Source organism: Triturus cristatus, chromosome 2_2 (assembly GCF_964204655.1).
Source record: "Triturus cristatus chromosome 2_2, aTriCri1.1, whole genome shotgun sequence".
Taxonomy (NCBI): Eukaryota; Metazoa; Chordata; class Amphibia; order Caudata; family Salamandridae; genus Triturus; species Triturus cristatus.
This window is the reverse complement of record NC_140582.1, coordinates 18,366,488-18,385,928: the sequence shown is the minus strand read 5'-3', so window position 1 is coordinate 18,385,928 and position 19,441 is coordinate 18,366,488. Positions and strand designations below refer to the sequence as shown.

Here is a 19,441-nt window from a genome sequence, read left to right as displayed (position 1 = left end):
GTATCGATAGGTCTCCCAAGAACCATCTCTCAACATTGTATGCAGGTTCCTCTCTTGGGCAGTACCACCAATCATTAAACACCTGTAGCTGGGTGGCCACATAATATGACTGTGTATCCGCCGTTACAATGCAACCACAATAGGTGGAAAGAAAACAAGTGTGGAGTACCAGTCTGACTGCCCCCTCTCCCCAAAGAAACCCATTTAACACCGAATTTATCTGTCTGAACCACGTTTGTGGAATGGGATAGGGGTGAATCTGAAGCTGGTATAGGAGCTTAAATATTGCTGAATGTCCATATAGGTAGAGGGGTAGTCCCGTCTATGATTTCCATTCTGTTTTAACCCTGGTGAAGACCATGTCTAGATTATGGGCCCACGCCATGTCCTGCCTATCTGTGATGAAAACCCCTAAATATTGCAAGCCCTCCTGAGTCTTAAAAGAGGTCTGTAGCCCATCTATAATCGTCATCCGTCCCCCGCAGAGGCAAGAGTGTAGATTTTTTTACAATCATAAAGAGCCCTGAGGTCTCACCAAATATCCGCATAATTTGAAGAATTCCGGGGCCGGACCTATGAGGGTCTGTCAAAAAGAAGAGGACGTTGTCGGCGTATTGCGCGATCTGGTCAGAAACTCCGGCTGTCCACTCAAAGCCTCTGACCTGAGCGTCTAAGCGAATCCAGGGCGTTAGCGGTTCGATGGCCAGGGCGAACAGCATAGGGGAGAGTGGACCGGCAACACGCACGGAGGCAGTCAAACCGTGATACAGCAAGCAAATATATGATAAGAACTTTGTACCAAAACTGTAGGCGTTTTAAGAGAATGAATAATTATGCCCAGCTGACTGAATCGAATGCTATGTCGATATCCGCTATCAGAAGGGCGGCGGGCGGTGAAAGCGATCTATAGCCGCAATTGAATTATGCACCCCTCATATAGTATGTCACGTGGCCCGCCTGGGCATAAATTCCGCCTGATCTGGGTGAATTAGATAAGGGAGATGAGCCAAAAGCCTAGTGGCGAGTTCTTTTGCTAGCAGCTTCTCCTCTACATTTAAAAGAGAAATGGGCCTGTAGGATGCATTAAGTTATGAAGGGCGCCCTGGTTTTAGGAACACGATAATTTTGGCGTGTCGTCAGTCAGGGGGCATGCATGCGATCTGGGCGACTTCCTGTACGGCCTCAAGATAATGAGGGCCCTGCAGGGCCATATAGGCTTTATAAAATTTGCTGGGAAGGCCATTTGGGCCTGGTGCCTTACCCGCATGTAGATCAGCCAATGCAATAGTCATTTCCTCCAGGGGAGTGACTCTCGTGCCTCTTCAGAGAGAGTCTTCGGAGGGATGTCAATAAAGAATATATCAGAGGGATCAAGAACCTCATTGGCAGCATATAGCTCTCGATAATAGTCGGCAAAGCTGTCAGCCAACACAACAGGGTTGGTAATCAGAGCATCGTCGGAGGCTCGGCAGGGGAGTTGGCGTTTGTGCTTGTTGACACAGTCAAAAGAGAAGTCTTCCAGACTTGTCGCCCCACTGATAGATTCTGCTTTGTGTAGCAAGCCACGCGCTCTGCGCTTCATCCAGCTGCATGGAAAACCCGTAGTTGCGGACACGTTGCCGCCCCTCTGTCCCCGTCTCTGCAGCCATTAGGAAGTGCGCTCCTTCATGTCAAAAATCTGGGAGCATCATGCCTGAGGGCCTTTCTTCTGGTGGTTCCTATTATGTGGGCCCGAATGTCACCAGCCTGTAGTACACTCGTTATTTTCCTATGCGGCCACCCCCACAGGGGGACCCCGTTTCTCCGCAATGCTGTATTCAAGCTAGGGTTTAAAGTCGTGCTCCGGGGGCGCCCACGTTAGAAAAGGGCTGAGTTGCTGTCTTGTTTGCCATCTTAGGGTCAGTCATGAGGGATGTTGTAGCCGCCTTTCCTGTAAAACACTCTGTCTGCCGCATCTCCCCGCCTAAACGCCGCACTATGGTCATTCACATTCCCTGGGGGAAGAGGTCATCACTCTTGTAAGCGGTACGGCCCCCCCCCCCCCCCCCCGCTCGGCTTTTACTCACCTCTGCTGTCTCCGACTTCCAAATCTTTCGAGGTTGGCTTCCACGGATGTGTTCCACTTCTTTATTTGGCTGAAGATGAGGGCTTGGTGCATAGCCCTGTTATTTTCCTTCTCCTGGGGGCAGCGTGCGCCGATGCTAGCGTCCCGCGTTTCCCGTTATCGTGGCGCCGAGCTCCCCTCGTAGGCCGCGGGTCCGTCGTAGGTTCGGCCCTCGGAGCCTCCGTCCTCTGTGTTGTTCCTCCCGCAGTTTCACTCGGCTCTATCATGCAGGGCCGGCATGGTTTTTTTCCTGTTCCATTATTTCTTGCCCTGACCCGCCAGGATCATATTTTCAGCTATTCCCCCGAAATGCAACGGAGCCCTCGACGATGACGTCTGCACGGCCATCTTATTTGGACACGTCTACCGGCTATATTAATTTTAACTCTAGTAGTCTGTTTAAGATGCCAATCCGATCTAATCCCTCACAGGTGACCACGCTCACTAAAATGTTTATTAAAGATAACTTTATGAACCAATGAAGGGTGTCTCGTATGAGGTCCGAAAGCCGAAGGGCGAAAGCAAACTGTTAGATTGTATCACTCACTTTCTTTGGAGGAGGGATGTTAAAGTTATTTAACCAGAGTTACAAATCCATTGCACAGTTTTGTACTAACCAGATTCAGACTTGCAATTGTCTATCATTTAGTTGCTTTTCCCACAATGAAATCTTGTCCCCCAGATACGATCTCCTGTCCCTGTGAAGAGCTGAGTAAGCAAAGCGCAATTCCTTTTATGCTATTTTGTGAATTTTATTCTAATTTTAGGCGTCATTATTTAAAACCCCTATTGGTAGCACGGAATATTAGATCAGATATTGTTGCCCTGAAATTTAGGCTTGATCTGAATGATAGCGGGCCTGTTTTAATGTTGCACTTTTTATTATAAAGAAATTAATGTACGTAAAAGTATTATACTGTAAATGTGTAAAAATTGCTTTTTTGGAATATGGTGGAAATTATTTATTTATTCCTAGGTACTGTTTCTTTTGGACTGTTTTTATAGGTTTTAATTGTCTGCAACCGTTTTATCACTGTAAATGCTTTTATGGTTGTTTATACATACCTAAAAAGTCTTTTGAATCAAATCGATAATGCTTGTTTAAGTCTGCTCTATGCAGTGTCTGTGCTCCCCCTAAACTTCATAAAGTGTGCTGCCATTCGAATAGCCTCCAAACTCTAGTGCTGTAGGATCTAACCTTACAAGGAAAGTGGGGTTATGTTGTATATACCTGTTAACTTCTTTTCCGGACATGGGGGTCTTTTACGATACCCCCTTCATTGGCATACCCACGGTGGCAGGCACCTCGCGGTGCCTGTCACGTTGTGCATGCCAATGCACAACATACATATTTTGCATTGCGGCGGGTGCTGCTTACAGCACCGCCTTCCACAATGTAAAATATGCGGGATGCGACCGCCAGGGTGGCGGTCGCATCCTAATGGGCCTAGCGGGAGAGCCGCACCTCTGGCGGTCGGTCCCGTTTTCCATAACGGTGGTGGGCGGACACAGTCGGCCCGCCATCGTAATAGACCCCATAGTGTCCTCCTCAGATGGGTGCTTAGGGGAACCTAATCTGCACGGCTTAGTGAGCGTTGTTCACTTCCTCTAGAATTAAAATCTTTTAAAAGGGTCGCTGGGTCATTCACTAATATGATGTTGGTGGGAAAAATGACCTGTTCAGGTGGCTATGGTTAAAAGTGTCATAGGAGTATGTAGATTGTCGGGATACATAGTTTGACAACTAGGAAACTAATAGTATTCTAATTATTGAGTAATTGAGAATAATTTACCAATGCCAGTTATTTTTTCAGGTGGATAACAAAATCGTAGAAAGCAGTAATAGCAGAAAAATACTGGAAATGCTAACCTCCTCAGGAAACATGAACATTCTCCCAAGTGCTAGGTTGGAAAAGCAGCCACTGAAAGATTTCACTATTCCAAAGATTAGAAGACCTGCTAAAGAAGGTATAATGTTTCATAAGCATTCAAAACTGGCCTTAATTGTTTGACTCTACTGTACTCCCCTGTGTCCTCTGTAGTATTGAATGTCATAATAGGCCTATATGGGAACAATAATGTTAATTTACATCGCTTTCTTTTTTAATTCATTTTATGTATTGGGGTATTAATATAACTCGAATCTATCTCTCATAATACGTCCCAGATAAATGTGAAAATGTATTTGTAGGTCATTTGAACTCATGTGAATGATATAAGGGCATAGTACAGGTTGGAAATGTGTATACCTTAATGTATGTAACACTAGAGCCATTGCACCAACATCTCTTCCATGTCTTGCAGATATTTTTACTGCCTCCATAACTTGCAGATATTTGGTGAATTACTTATTACGAAATACCTGAAATAGTTTTAAGACCCCTATGGTAAGAATCTCTCACTAGTAAGAGTCATATAATGTCCTAGACCCAAAGATTTCTCCCTTTAGGTATACCACCAGACAATTGGGTATTAAATATTGTGGACTAAATATCAGCAATCAACATATTGTTAAGATAATTATATATATGTAAGTTTAGACTCACTGGGCCAGATGTACAAGGGATCAATTTGCAATAAGTTATTGCAAATTGCGCACTGACTTGCTAATTGATTCTGGTTTTGCAAATCAGCCAATGTAGTCTTAGATTGGATGCAAAATCACTTTTCGGAGTAAGTCACAATCCAACTTACCTAGTCAGTATTCACGAGGATGCCATCATGCGGAATGTTGGCCTGCTGGGGTTAGCAGCCATCATGTCTATGATTGTATTTAAATAAAGCAATTTTTTTAATGCAGCCTGTTTTACTTAAAGGAAACTGGGAGGCATTATACGGAAAAAAGTACTGATTTGTTTTTATTTAGGAGTTGTCAGTAGTCTACTGGATCACTGACCACCCCCAAACAAACCTTTTTTAACTTTCACGAAGTGGAAAAGTTTCCATGGGGACCCCTCCCACTTTAGAAATGGGTTATCGCAGACCATTGATGGATAGCAGTGTGAATCGCAATTTGAAAGGAACTCCCTAAACATGCTCTTTCCCAATTTAACTCTGGAATGCATTTCTAGACCTATTGTGGGATTTGGTAACTGTTGGAAGGTGGATTATTAGTAGGGGTAAGTATGCACCTACCATTAGCAAGAAGGCCACCAATGCAATATAAGGTCCAAATAAGGTCTCAATAAATTATTCCCTTGCTCAAGTCTTGGTAGCTGGCAACAAGCAGGAATGCTTAACTTAGGAGACAGGTGGGTAAAGCATTTAAAAACAGCAATACATTACATAAGTAAGACACAACTCTCAATAAAAATCCAAAATCAATTTATAAATATTGGAAATATTTTTATGATTAAAATGACACCTAAACTACTAAAATCCAATATAGGTAAGTAAGTAATACGTTTATAGTATAGTTAATTTAAACCATAACAATTTAAAAGGAAAAATGGACCTGATGCACCAAATTTTGAAACCACCTAATTAACAAAATTTGCAAAATTCCATGGGTTGGGTAATCCGAGCAAAATACATTGTTTAAAATGCACGGTGCATAGGTCTAACCAGGTCTAATATATGCAAATACATTCTTGAGATAAAACATAATCACATAACCACTAAAATTCATAGTCCATATAAGAAGTTGTTCACAGAACGAAGTAAGCAATGTATACACGGAGTTGTTTTATAAATGCGGTGAACTATATAAAATGTCACATAACGCCTTTCAATATACACCAATAAAACAATACTGTATAGAAGGAAAAAGTGTTTTGTGCTGACTAGAAATGTTGCTCTTAGTACCTCCAGCTTACCCCCTGTGCTTTGTGCTTACTAGAACTATCACTCCTTTCAACTCCAGCATATCCTCCTGGGATCTCCCTCTCCAAGGGGGAGATGCAAAATACGAGGGTAGCCAAAAGAAGCGCCCAATATAGTCTTCGTTTAGGGCAATCTTAAATCCCATACTCTAGCTTAGTCCTGAAGGTACCTATGCATTAAAGTATCTAACACTAATAACTAGAATAGTAATCCCAGCAGATATTGGAGATAATCTAATTAACGTCTGCCGCCGTTTCAGAGGGAGGGCTGTGGGCTGTACTTTTGTTAAAAGTTGATATAAAATGTTCACAAATCTAGCGCAGCACCCCGAGTGATCTGCTATTAAAGCAAAAAGAAGATGCCTGTACACAGGTACGTACTCCTTCTGCCACAAAAATTGGTTTCACAGTAAGCGCCTTTGCTGATCTAAGGCTGGGTAAAGCAAACACAAGGAGATGATGGACTGGCTGGACTGTTCACATTGGGCGCAGGGTCAAGATTGATTTGCATATGGCTGGGTTCAAACTGGAATGCCACGTCCAGCAAAAAACTATGGATGTAGGCCCAGATCTCTGTACTGGCGTAAATGTATGACATTGTTCTGCATTCTGCCAATCAATTGTTCTTTTTGCATTTGTCACCCTGATTGGGACGGGTATGCCCAGATGTGGGTCCCGTGCTCTCCATGCCACTGGGGTCAAGCTATCCTGGCTGATGAGGGGTGAAACCCCGAAACCGGTCCTAGGATGCTTGTTTCCAGTCCTGGGAGGACCTGGCCTGGCATTTCGGGCTGGACTGTTCCCATTGGGCGCAGGGTCAAGACTGATTTGCATATGGCTGGGATCCAACTGTAATGGCATGGTGAGCAAAAAAACAATGGATTTAGGCACAGATCTCTATACTGAGGTGAACGTATGACATTGTTCGGCATTCTGTCCATCAATTGTCCTTTATGATCTAAAGCTGGGCAGCAGCATAGCAACGAAACCATGATTCTTGATAATTGTGGCATAACCTGCAATTATTATCAACACCAGAGCCAGCTCATTGCTGGTTAAAATGCCTTATTGGTAACACAAGTAGTCTTATATAAAGGATATGAACCCAAACAGCTGCATTGATGGGAGTCCAAGAAATATGTTTGTGGTGTCCCAACATGATAGGAGTCCTTTAAAGGCAGCTCCAACCCTCGGCTATCAATGCCAAGTAAATCCTTTTCCCAGGAATCCACTTTCATTTGCTTGTTAATGGCTGTCTTCCATGCAGAATGTGGAATGACGGCATCCACAAAGACAGAAACGTCAGTCTTGCATAACAGGATTGCTTATTTTAGTTCGATGAACCATGGGTTACCTGGGTTTTCATAGATGGTTTTCAAAAGGCCTTTTATCGAGTTCTTAGAAGTTGTCTTGCACTTGATGTTATATTTAAACATGTAAGCCTTACACTTGATTGATTGACTTACTAGCCCCAGCTCTAGTCTTAACCTAGAGAGTCGGACATGTCATGGTTGGTGGAATAGTTTATTGTATGCTCTGATGTGACATAACTCCAGAGTAACGTCCAATGCTCCAGAATAGGCAAAATGACATTACTGCATGGCTGGGGTTAAGGTTGCCTGTCTTACTTTTACGATACGGACAGAAGAGGCACTACTTGATAAGCAAATTAATTGGTCAATCCCATATGTTATGGCTGCCGCCTTCTTTTTAAGGTCTTTTACTTGGGCTACGGCTGAGCCAGTTTCTCTGAACCATACACCCAAGTACTTGTAATGCCTAGCTGTAGTGATGGTCTTACCATCCAATTGCCAAGTTGCCGTTTTCTTCCCTCAGTAGCCGCTAAATAGCAGGCCTTTGGTTTTGGACTGATTCATCTGTAGGTGGTTGACCTAGTAAAATCTAGTCAAGGCGTACAAAGCCCTTTGCAAACCCGACTTACTGTGATCCATGACCACAGTTTTGTCAGCGTATTTAATTATTTGCAAGCAGACCTAACGTAGCTTTGTAGGAACCAAACTACAGGCGTCCAGTACTTTCCCTAAATCAGTCGTATACAGATTAAACAGCATAGGAGCCAGAACACAGCCCTGTTTTAGCCAACAGTTTGTTTCAACTTTCCGTGTAACCATCGATGAGCCAGTTTTCACCTGAACACAAGTCTCTGTGTATAATGAGATGATAGCTCTCAGTAGATTTGACAGTATACCACAAGCTGCGAGCTTCCTCCTGAGGGTGGCCTTTTCCACCCTATCAAAAGCTGCACTGTAAACTATAAAACAGCTCAGGAGGGGTTGCCTGCTATTTTGAATGGCTTGGTACCTGAGGACTGAAAAAGATTGAATATTGTCTGTCTACAGTGGATGCCTCAGCCCTGAATCTTGTTTGAAAAAAAGTCAAATTGTCCTCCTCAGCTACCCAGGCTTCTAAATGTTCTGATAAAATTTGGACAAAAGCTTTTGCCTCAATGTCAAATAGGGTAACCAATCTATAGTTTGTGGCTAGAGTCCGATCTCCACTCTCAAATAGGGGGCATAAAATGGATCCTCTCCAGGCCGCTGGTATATCAGCGTTTTGAAAAGAATAGTTATAGAGTGCTGAACACATTGTGGCCCAGTTTTAATACTATAGCCACCTTCTGACTGTTTGTTAGACTGCCCGATCCAATTGGCACTCTTTCTCAGGCTGTCCTAGCCCATGTATCTAATCCTCTTGATGTTTTGGAATTGGCTTGGTTGCCTCCGAAGTTCTTTAAAGATTGGAATTAAAGTTACTGACTGGCCAGCAGCTGGTACGTTGTAAACTGATCCACATACAGCTCAACAATATGCTGCACCTAAGCTGCTTTCCCTAATCGTAATACTGTTTTTTAGTTATGGATATGGGCTCAGAATCGCACCTGATTTGAGTCCTTTAATTACTGAAAGACTGTGACCCATTCTTTATCTTTTCTTTCCTTCTGTTGCTCCCAAACAGTTTTTTGTATAACCTTCTGGCCAATTGTACTGCTGCAGCTGAAGTTTTGGATGGATAGCACTGATGAGCATGCTGCGCTTCATGAAACTATCTTTTGGAGAGGATGATTGCCTTGCAGAAATAACTGGGCCTCGCTAATTTGTGCCCCATTGAAATTTGGGCATACCCTCTTGTTCCAATAGTTGCTTTAATAAATTCTCCATAAACCTTCCCCACTCATGTAGGGAACATTCTGGTTGAATTGAAGTTAAAGTGTGCTCCAATGCTTTTAACCAGGTATTGACCATAGGTTTATAATTGGACAGCCACTTAATTCTTCTGACTAGCTTTGCGGTCTTTTCCCCTGTCGAGGTGCCCACCTTGATGAATTTGTCCGCTGATTGTACTGTAAGACTCAGCATGCTCTTTAATGGGTTGCAATCACTTTCTGATCGAACTGATATGTCAAAGTGACCCAGTCGGGCAGCTAAACCTTCAGATGAAAAAGTATAGTCAATGGTCGATACATTTTTACAGGTTGGGTGGAATATCCACTCCTTATTTCTCACCTCAAATTCTGACTGAGCTGATGCTAAATTATGGAGCTTCATTAAATCATTAATTCGATAACCAACACTTGCCTTGAAGGCTCCAACAATAGTCTTCCCCAGCCCCTATGTCTAAATCTCCAGTAATAATAAATTTGCTGTGGGGATGGTCTAAAAGGAGTTCTTTAAGGCTTTCAAGGAAATGACTTACCAACTCTGTCCTTGCTTTCCTAGAAGCATTCAGATAACAGTTAATTACAATCAAGTCCATTTGTTTACTGTTGATTTTCATTTTTTTTCTTTTTATTTAAAATCAGAGATATCATACAAATATTATCACATCTTTTACATTCAATTGACAAAAAAAAAAAAAAAAATCCAGTTCATATTCCTTCTATGATTAAACATATCTACCCAATCGCTGAACGCACCTTTTTTTCCATCCATGTTATAAGAGGTTCCCATAAACTCTCGTCTTTCCTCCTGGCCCTTACCCCTTTACACTTATACAAAGCAATTTCCTGGCGGCCAAGATATAATAGCCTATAAAGCCATTGGGAATATGTAGGTGGCTCACTATCCTTCCAGACTGTGGCAATCAGTAAGCGTGCTATCACCATTGTTAAAAACACAAAATCCCGCTCCTTCAAATTTAAATTTAGTCGAGCATCAAAACCTAGAAGCATCACTGTTGGGGTAATTTTAATCTCTTTATTTAGTACCTGAAACCAGAATGTTTCGATACCCTCTTTTAACAGGTTCAGCTTTTCACATGAAAAAAACATGTGTATGCTATCCGCCGGGCCCACCTGACATCTTGGGCATTTATCGTTTTGCCTCTTCCCCCACCCAAATAATTTAGCCGGCGTATAATAAAGATCATATACAGTTTTATATTGCTGGGCTTTGAGGTTGGCTGCCATAAGTACTTTGTTCCCAATCTCTAATGCCATATCTATATCTATTTCCCGATCCTCAAGCTTACAAACCCATTTAGATTCTATTTTGCCTATATCATCTGATATTTTTGCTATTAGTTCCTGATAAAAATCCTTAATCTTACTGTCTGGGTTTTTCATCATTTTCAGTATAGGGACCGGTTCCATATTAATAAGGCCTATAGAAAGCCCTCTAATTCGATTTTGAATTTGTAAATATTTAAAACAGGAATTTTTGAACTATTTCTAGGAAAGATTTCCTTTCCCTGTTTGAATATAAATCTGCTAATAGTATAACCCCCGCCTGTTCCCATTTCTTAGCCATTCCATCATACAGTGCTAAAGTAAAAAAAATCTGAATGCCAGAGTGAAGTGTATTTGTTATACCTGCTAATTCGACAGTTTTTTCCAAATCTTTAACACCGTCTGGATGCATTTATATCGAGGATTTTTATATATTGGGTTTGTTTTCCGTTGCAGCAATCCCATAGCATCATTGCCCACAGCCAATTGGTATATAGTGGGTATTTGAGATCGCTCCCCCTCATCCAGAAAATGAAATAGTGTTCCAAGTTGTTGCAGGGCCGTAGCCCAGTAATACAACTGAACGCTAGGGGCTCCCCACCCTCCCCGGTCTCTAGGTAGCATCAAGTATTTATAGGCTCGGCGTACCTTTCGATACCCCCAGACAAATTTAGAAAACATTGTCTCAATTCTGTGTATTTTAGTAACAGTAAGCTCCAATGGTATTGCCCGAATAAGATACAAAATTATAGGAAAAATCTTCATCTTAATTACATTTATTCGACCAATAATCTAAGGTCGTTATTTATTATTTGTAATATTGGGGTCAATATTAATCGCCCAGAGTTCCTTAATATCTGCTGTAATTTTGACCCCTAAATACATTGCTGTCCTAACTACACGGGAATCTTGAAAGACGCACTTCGAAGAACAAATAATTTGCGTTTTAGTTTTGTTTAAAAGATACCCAGATTTCTCCCCAAATTCGGCTGCCATACTTTCAATTTCTTTAATAGCAGTTCGCGGTTCAGCTGTAATAATCGCAATGTCGTCTGCATATGCTAAAATTTTTGTCTCATAGTCACGAATTTTAACTGGTTTGATCAACTGATTATGTAAAATACGAATAATAAAAGGATCTAAATAATATGCAAATAGGAGAGCAGGGGCAGCCTTGACGGGTACCCCTAGCTATCTCTATCCTCCTAGAACAGGGGTGTCAAACTCAAATTCATCAGGGGCCGCATCAGCAGTTTGGTCACCCTCAAAGGGCCGGTTGTATCTGTAGGACTATGTGTCCACTATTTATTATCATAAATTATTGTCACTGCATTCAATTATTACTGTTTTTTGTAATAATAACTAGCTCTGAAAGCAGAAACATAGTCAGAATAATGGCAAGTAGATATTCAAATATACAATTATTGTACAATTTATTGAAAAATGATTTTTGGTAACAGACAGTAATTTTTTTTTTTTAAACATACAAATATTGGCAAACACTGTTTATTACACATATGGCAAACACAAGGCATTAACTTTTTTTTAACTTTTCTGACTAGATGGCTGACATCGTTTTCCTGAGGTCAGTCCATCGGTGTCTGGCGTTAGGTCTTGTGCTGTAGCAATCCGCAAAACAGCATGGAGGTTATCATCAGTGATGCGTGATCTGAGCTTGGTCTTGTTCAGATTCATGACTGAAAACATCTGTTCACATAGATAGGTGCTCCCAAACATGGACAGAACACGTGCAGCTTGAAGTCGGAGCTGTGGCATCAAAGCAGGGGGGAGGAGATGGTAAAAGTCGTCGACTGTCGCATCCTGGAACTTCGCTTTCAGGCTGCTGTTGCACTGAAGTTCTATTAATTCCATTTGAAGGTGATGTGGTGCACTGTCAACATCGATGTTGAAGGGATTGGCAAAGCTGGTAAAGGATGTATGACGTTACAACGCACACTTTTACAACGCATGCACTTACAACGCATTTTTTACAACGCATAATCCATTACAACGCATGACATTACAACGCATGACACTACAACGCATTTTTAAAAAATACCTTTACAACGCATTACCATTACAACGCATACTACCTTTACAACGCATACCATTACAACGCATAATATTAAATTACATTTAAGGTAAGTATTAGATAGTATAGGGGTAAAAATTACTATTCTAACTCCAGGGGGTGCAACAGTAGGGTAAGTGTTGGATAGTATAGGGTTAAAAATTACTATTCTAACTCCAGGGGGTGCAACAGTAGGGTAAGTGTTGGATAGTATAGGGGCAAAAATTACTATTCTAACTCCAGGGGGTGCATCAGTAGGGTAAGTGTTGGATAGTATAGGGGTAAAAATTACTATTCTAACTCCAGGGGGTGCAACAGTAGGGTAAGTGTTGGATAGTATAGGGGTAAAAATTACTATTCTAACTCCAGGGGGTGCATCAGTAGGGTAAGTGTTGGATAGTATAGGGGTAAAAATTACTATTCTAACTCCAGGGGGTGCATCAGTAGGGTAAGTGTTGGATAGTATAGGGGTAAAAATTACTATTCTAACTCCAGGGGGTGCATCAGTAGGGTAAGTGTTGGATAGTATAGGGGTAAAAATTACTATTCTAACTCCAGGGGGTGCATCAGTAGGGTAAGTGTTGGATAGTATAGGGGTAAAAATTACTATTCTAACTCCAGGGGGTGCATCAGTAGGGTAAGTGTTGGATAGTATAGGGGTAAAAATTACTATTCTAACTCCAGGGGGTGCATCAGTAGGGTAAGTGTTGGATAGTATAGGGGTAAAAATTACTATTCTAACTCCAGGGGGTGCATCAGTAGGGTAAGTGTTGGATAGTATAGGGGTAAAAATTACTATTCTAACTCCAGGGGGTGCATCAGTAGGGTAAGTGTTGGATAGTATAGTGTAATATTATGCGTTGTAATGGTATGCGTTGTAATGGTAGTATGCGTTGTAATGGAATGCGTTGTAAAGGTAGTTTTTAAAAATGCGTTATAGTGTCATGCGTTGTAATGTCATGCGTTGTAATGGATTATGCGTTGTAAAAAATGCGTTGTAATGGTAGTGCGTTGTAAAAGTTGCGTTGTAAAGGTTGTCCCCCCTGGTAAAGGTTAAGTTTTGTCCTTTAAAGTCAGAAAAGCGTTGATTGAATTCATCAATCAGCCGATTCACTTTGGTACCCAATCGAGCACATGAAAAAGTACCTGGGAATGAGGTTGAGATGCTCTGGCAGGTAGGAAAGTGGGCAAGACTGTCTTTTTCAAGCTGTGACTTCCATGGGCGCAGTTTCTCCTGGAAAGCTGTTATTGCCTCATACATTGAGGTTATGACTTGTTTGTGGCCCTGCAGCTTCAGATTCAGTTGGGCGAGATGCTCTGTTATGTCACACAACATGGCAAAATCGCACAGCCAGTTTGGATCTGACAGTTCTGACAAGGGCTTCCCTTTACTTTGCATAAAAAGAGTAATTTCTTCCAAAAGCTCAAAAAATCTCTTGAGAACGGAGCTCCTACTCAGCCACCTTACTTCTGTATGGTATGGCACATCTGTATGTTCCATGCCCACCTCCTTCAAAAAGTGTTGGAACTGACGTTGATTCAGACCCCGTGCACGCAGAAAATTCACTGTTTTCGTGACTGTGGACATTATGTTATCCAGTTGCAGAACCTTGCCACACAGAGCTCCTTGGTGGATAATGCAGTGATAAGTTATCAGCGGCATGTGGCAATTACTTTTTTTCATTTTCTCTTTTAACAGTCCAACCAAGCCATTTCTCTCTCCACACATTGCTGGAGCGCCATCAGTAGTAAGTCCCACAAACTTTTCCCACGGTAATTTCATTTTATTAACGGATTCCTCCACTGCATTGAAGATGTCCCTCCCAGTTGTTATCCCATACATGGCGACCACATCCAAGAGCTTCTCACTGGCAGACAAGTCTTCCTTCACACCTCTTACAAAAATAGCTAGATGAGCTGTATCAGTATTGTCAGTGCTTTCATCAACCGCTAATGAAAATGCCAGATAACTGCATGCCTCTTCAGCCAACTTTGTTTTAAGATTACAGGCTAGGTCCCTGACTCGGTCTGTGATGGTGTTTCTTGACAAGCTGACATTGCTAACAGCCTGTCTCTGCTCAGGGCACACCTGTTCACATACCTTCAGCATACACTGCTTTACAAATGCACCTTCTGAAAAGCACTTTGAAGCTCGCGCAATTTCTATAGCCACAAGATAGCTGGCTTTCACTGCTGCATCATTTTTTGCTGTCATTTTTGCAAAAATATTCCGTTGAGAATGCAGGCTACCTTTTAATTCTTGGACCTTTTGTTGCTTTTCCTGGTGGCTAAGGTTAGCAAATTTGGCTTCATGTTTGGTCTCAAAGTGCCGGCGTAAATTGTATTCCTTCATCACTGCCACTGCCTCATAGCAAATAAGACATACCGGCTTGTCTCCATTAATCACAAACATGTATTCACTTTCCCATCTCTCCTGAAATTGCCTTCCCTCTGCATCAACTTTTCTTTTCTTGGACATTTTTGGGTTATTAATTTGATTGTAGTTTATGGTCCCTATACCACTGTAAAGTAGCGGTGTCAAACACAAGGCCCGCGGGCCGAATCCAGCCCGCCAGACCTCGTCATGTGGCCCGTGTAGCCGCCGCCGGCCCCCAGCCTTCACCATTTATTCTCGCTTTTATTTTGACACGAGAAAGCCTTCACCTTATTCTCGAAAGCCGCCTCTTCAGCGCATGCGCGGCCGCCTCTTCAGCGCATTGCGCGCCAGCCTACAAGCCAGGGAATGTCTGCCTTCTAGCGCCGCCGGCCGTTCTACAGGAAAGCTCCACATTACATGCATTGAGGAAACCTCCACTTGTTTTTATATTGAGCGCATGCCATCCTGTGACCGATCCAACGGCTGCCTGAACCCTTCTCTCCTGTACTGTAAGTACATATGATGTATGTGGGGGGGAGGGGGGGGTCTGCTTATTAGGGGGAAGTCTGCTTATTATTCTGCTTAAAAAACTTTGGATATACTGACCACTTCCGTGTCACTTTACAGTGGTATAGGGACCATAAACTACAATCAAATTATTAACCCAAAAATGTCCAAGAAAAGAAAAGTTGATGCAGAGGGAAGGCAATTTCAGGAGAGATGGGAAAGTGAATACATGTTTGTGATTAATGCAGACAAGCCGGTATGTCTTATTTGCTATGAGGCAGTGGCAGTGATGAAGGAATACAATTTACGCCGGCACTTTGAGACCAAACATGGAGCCAAATTTGCTAACCTTAGCCACCAGGAAAAGCAACAAAAGGTCCAAGAATTAAAAGGTAGCCTGCATTCTCAACGGAATATTTTTGCAAAAATGACAGCAAAAAATGATGCAGCAGTGAAAGCCAGCTATCTTGTGGCTATAGAAATTGCGCGAGCTTCAAAGTGCTTTTCAGAAGGTGCATTTGTAAAGCAGTGTATGCTGAAGGTATGTGAACAGGTGTGCCCTGAGCAGAGACAGGCTGTTAGCAATGTCAGCTTGTCAAGAAACACCATCACAGACCGAGTCAGGGACCTAGCCTGTAATCTTAAAACAAAGTTGGCTGAAGAGGCATGCAGTTATCTGGCATTTTCATTAGCTGTTGATGAAAGCACTGACAATACTGATACAGCTCATCTAGCTATTTTTGTAAGAGGTGTGAAGGAAGACTTGTCTGTCAGTGAGGCGCTCTTGGATGTGGTCGCCATGTATGGGACAACAACTGGGAGGGACATCTTCAATGCAGTGGAGGAATCCGTAAATAAAATGAAATTACCGTGGGAAAAGTTGGTGGGACTTACTACTGATGGCGCTCCAGCAATGTGTGGAGAGAGAAATGGCTTGGTTGGACTGTTAAAAGAGAAAATGGAAAAAAGTAATTTCCACACGCCGCTGATAACTTATCACTGCATTATCCACCAAGGAGCTCTGTGTGGCAAGGTTCTGCAACTGGATAACATAATGTCCACAGTCATGAAAACAGTGAATTTTCTGGTGCACGGGGTCTGAATCATCGTCAGTTCCAACATTTTTTGAAGGAGGTGGGCATGGAACATACAGATGTGCCATACCATACAGAAGTAAGGTGGCCGAGTAGGAGCTCCGTTCTCAAGAGATTTTTTGAGCTTTTGGAAGAAAGTACTCTTTTTATGCAAAGTAAAGGGAAGCCGTTGTCAGAACTGTCAGATCCAAACTGGCTGTGCAATTTTGCCATGTTGTGTGACATAACAGAGCATCTCGCCCAACTGAATCTGAAGCTGCAGGGCCGCAAACAAGTCATAACCTCAATGTATGAGGCAATAACAGCTTTCCAGGAGAAACTGCGCCTATGGAAGTCACAGCTTGAAAAAGACAGTCTTGCCTACTTTCCTACCTGCCAGAGCATCTCAACCTCATTCCCAGGTACTTTTTCATGTGCTCGATTGGGTACCAAAGTGAATCGGCTGATTGATGAATTCAATCAACGCTTTTCTGACTTTAAAGGACAAAACTTAACCTTTACCAGCTTTGCCGATCCCTTCAACATCGATGTTGACAGTGCACCACATCACCTTCAAATGGAATTAATAGAACTTCAGTGCAACAGCAGCCTGAAAGCGAAGTTCCAGGATGCAACAGTCGACGACTTTTACCGTCTCCTCCCCCCTGCTTTGATGCCACAGCTCCGACTTCAAGCTGCACGTGTTCTGTCCATGTTTGGGAGCACCTATCTATGTGAACAGATGTTTTCAGTCATGAATCTGAACAAGACCAAGCTCAGATCACGCATCACTGATGATAACCTCCATGCTGTTTTGCGGATTACTACAGCACAAGACCTAACACCAGACATCGATGGACTGACCTCAGGAAAACGATGTCAGCCATCTAGTCAGAAAAGTTAAAAAAAAGTTAATGCCTTGTGTTTGCCATATGTGTAATAAACAGTGTTTGGCAATATTTGTATGTTTTAAAAAAAAAAAATTACTGTCTGTTACCAAAAATCATTTTTCAATAAATTGTACAATAATTGTACATTTGAATATCTACTTGCCATTATTCTGACTATGTTTCTGCTTTCAGAGCTAGTTATTATTACAAAAAACAGTAATAATTGAATGCAGTGACAATAATTTATGATAATAAATAGTGGACACATAGTCCTACACATACAACCGGCCCTTTGAGGGTGACCAAACTGCTGATGCGGCCCCTGATGAATTTGAGTTTGACACCCCTGCTGTAAAGTGACACGGAAGTGGTCAGTATATCCAAAGTTTTTTAAGCAGAAAAATAAGCAGACCACCCCTAATAAGCAGACCCCCCTCCCCCCCACATACATCATATGTACTTACAGTACAGGAGAGAAGGGTTCAGGCAGCCGTTGGATCTGTCACAGGATGGCTTGCGCTCAATATAAAAACAAGTGGAGGTTTCCTCAATGCATGTAATGTGGAGGTTTCCTGTAGAACGGCCGGCGGCGCTAGAAGGTAGACGTTCCCTGGCTTGTAGGCTGGCGCGCAATGCGCTGAAGAGGCGGCCGCGCATGCGCTGAAGAGGCGGCTTTCGAGAATAAGGTGAAGGCTTTCTTGTGTCAAAATAAAAGCGAGAATAAACGGTGAAGGCTGGCGGCGGCTACACGGGCCACATGACGAGGTCTGGCGGGCCGGATTCGGCCCGCGGGCCTTGTGTTTGACACCGCTGTCCTAGAAGTATAACCCATAATTTGAATTGGGGCATGTGGTTTAAAATACATTGCCTGGAGAGCCTTTATAATTCCTGGATAGAATCCTCTATCTACCACTCCTCCATAAATATCGCCAGGCCACTCGATCGAAAGCCTTCTCCGCATCCAGGAAGACCACAGCCATTTCTACCTCATCCACCTCTGCGATATCCTGAATTGAGATAACCCGCCTTGTATGGTCTGTGGTCCCCCTGCCGGGAACAAAGCCATGTTGCCATGGTGATATAAGAGCAACAATGGTCTTTTGTAGTCGAGTGGCCATTATTTTTTAATACATTTTTGCATCCGCATTCATAAGGGATATTGGTCGATAGGACGATGGTACTTCTGGAGATTTACCTTTTTTGAGAAAGACAACCACATCCGTATCCTGCCACGAGACGGGTGGAATCCCTCTATATTGAATACTAACAAATAAATCTTGCATAATAGGAAGTATTTGTGGCAGTAATAATCTATAAATCTCTAAAGGAATTTTATCAGGTCCTGTAGCTTTTCCCAATGAAAGGGATGCCAGTGCCGCCTGCACTTCTTCTGTAGTTATCTCCCTTTCTAATTCTATGGCAGCCTCAGGATCTTTGACCCTGTCTTCAGGTAGGTCGCCCCCCCAGCCGCCACACGGTCCTCCTGTGTCGCCGCCCCGCCTGTGCTGTCGCCTTGCTCCTGCCGCTGATTGCTGTTACGTGAGTCCCCTCTGCCCCTGTTCTTGTCCCTCGTTCACTTATTGCCTCTCTGGATTCTGTTTTGCTGATTTTGTACTCCCTTTTGCCTTCTGTGCCCCCTTCCTTCCGTATTGCCTCCGTGTCCTTTCCCCATGTCCCTCTGCTCCTCCTCTCCCGCCGCTGCGTCCCTGCGGCCCCGCCCCCCGCTGTTCCCATTCGCCGCCCCGCTCCTGCCTCCCAGCTGCTCCTCCCTCCCACCGCCCTTCATATGGAGGCCGCGCAGTGGTGAAGGTAGTGACCTTTGACCCTGTCTTCAGGCAGGTCGCCCCCCCAGCCGCCACACGGTCCTCCTGTGTCACCGCCCCCGCCTGTGCTGTCGCCTTGCTCCTGCCGCTGATTGCTGTTACGTGAGTCCCCTCTGCCCCTGTTCTTGTCCCTCGTTCACCTGTTGCCTCTCTGCATTCTGTTTTGCTGATTTTGTACTCCCCTTTGCCTTCTGTGCCCCCTTGTTGCCTTGTTGCATTCTGTTTTGGTGTATTTTGTACTCCCTTTTGCCTTCTGTGTCCCCTTCCCCCCCGTATTGCCTCCGTGTCCTTTCCCCGTGTCCCTCTGCTC

General features: G+C 43.2%; 1 protein-coding gene across 1 annotated transcript in view; it reads left to right on the top strand.

The window, feature by feature from the left end:
- TEX15 (testis expressed 15, meiosis and synapsis associated) overlaps nucleotides 1–19,441 on the top strand; it is a 1,045,473-nt gene that overhangs the window by 84,113 nt on the left and 941,919 nt on the right. The window contains exon 2 of the mRNA XM_085640942.1: nucleotides 3,919–4,072. Coding sequence (XP_085497068.1) covers nucleotides 3,967–4,072 — 106 coding nt within the window. The 5' untranslated portion in view covers nucleotides 3,919–3,966. The remainder of the gene's footprint in view (nucleotides 1–3,918; nucleotides 4,073–19,441) is intronic.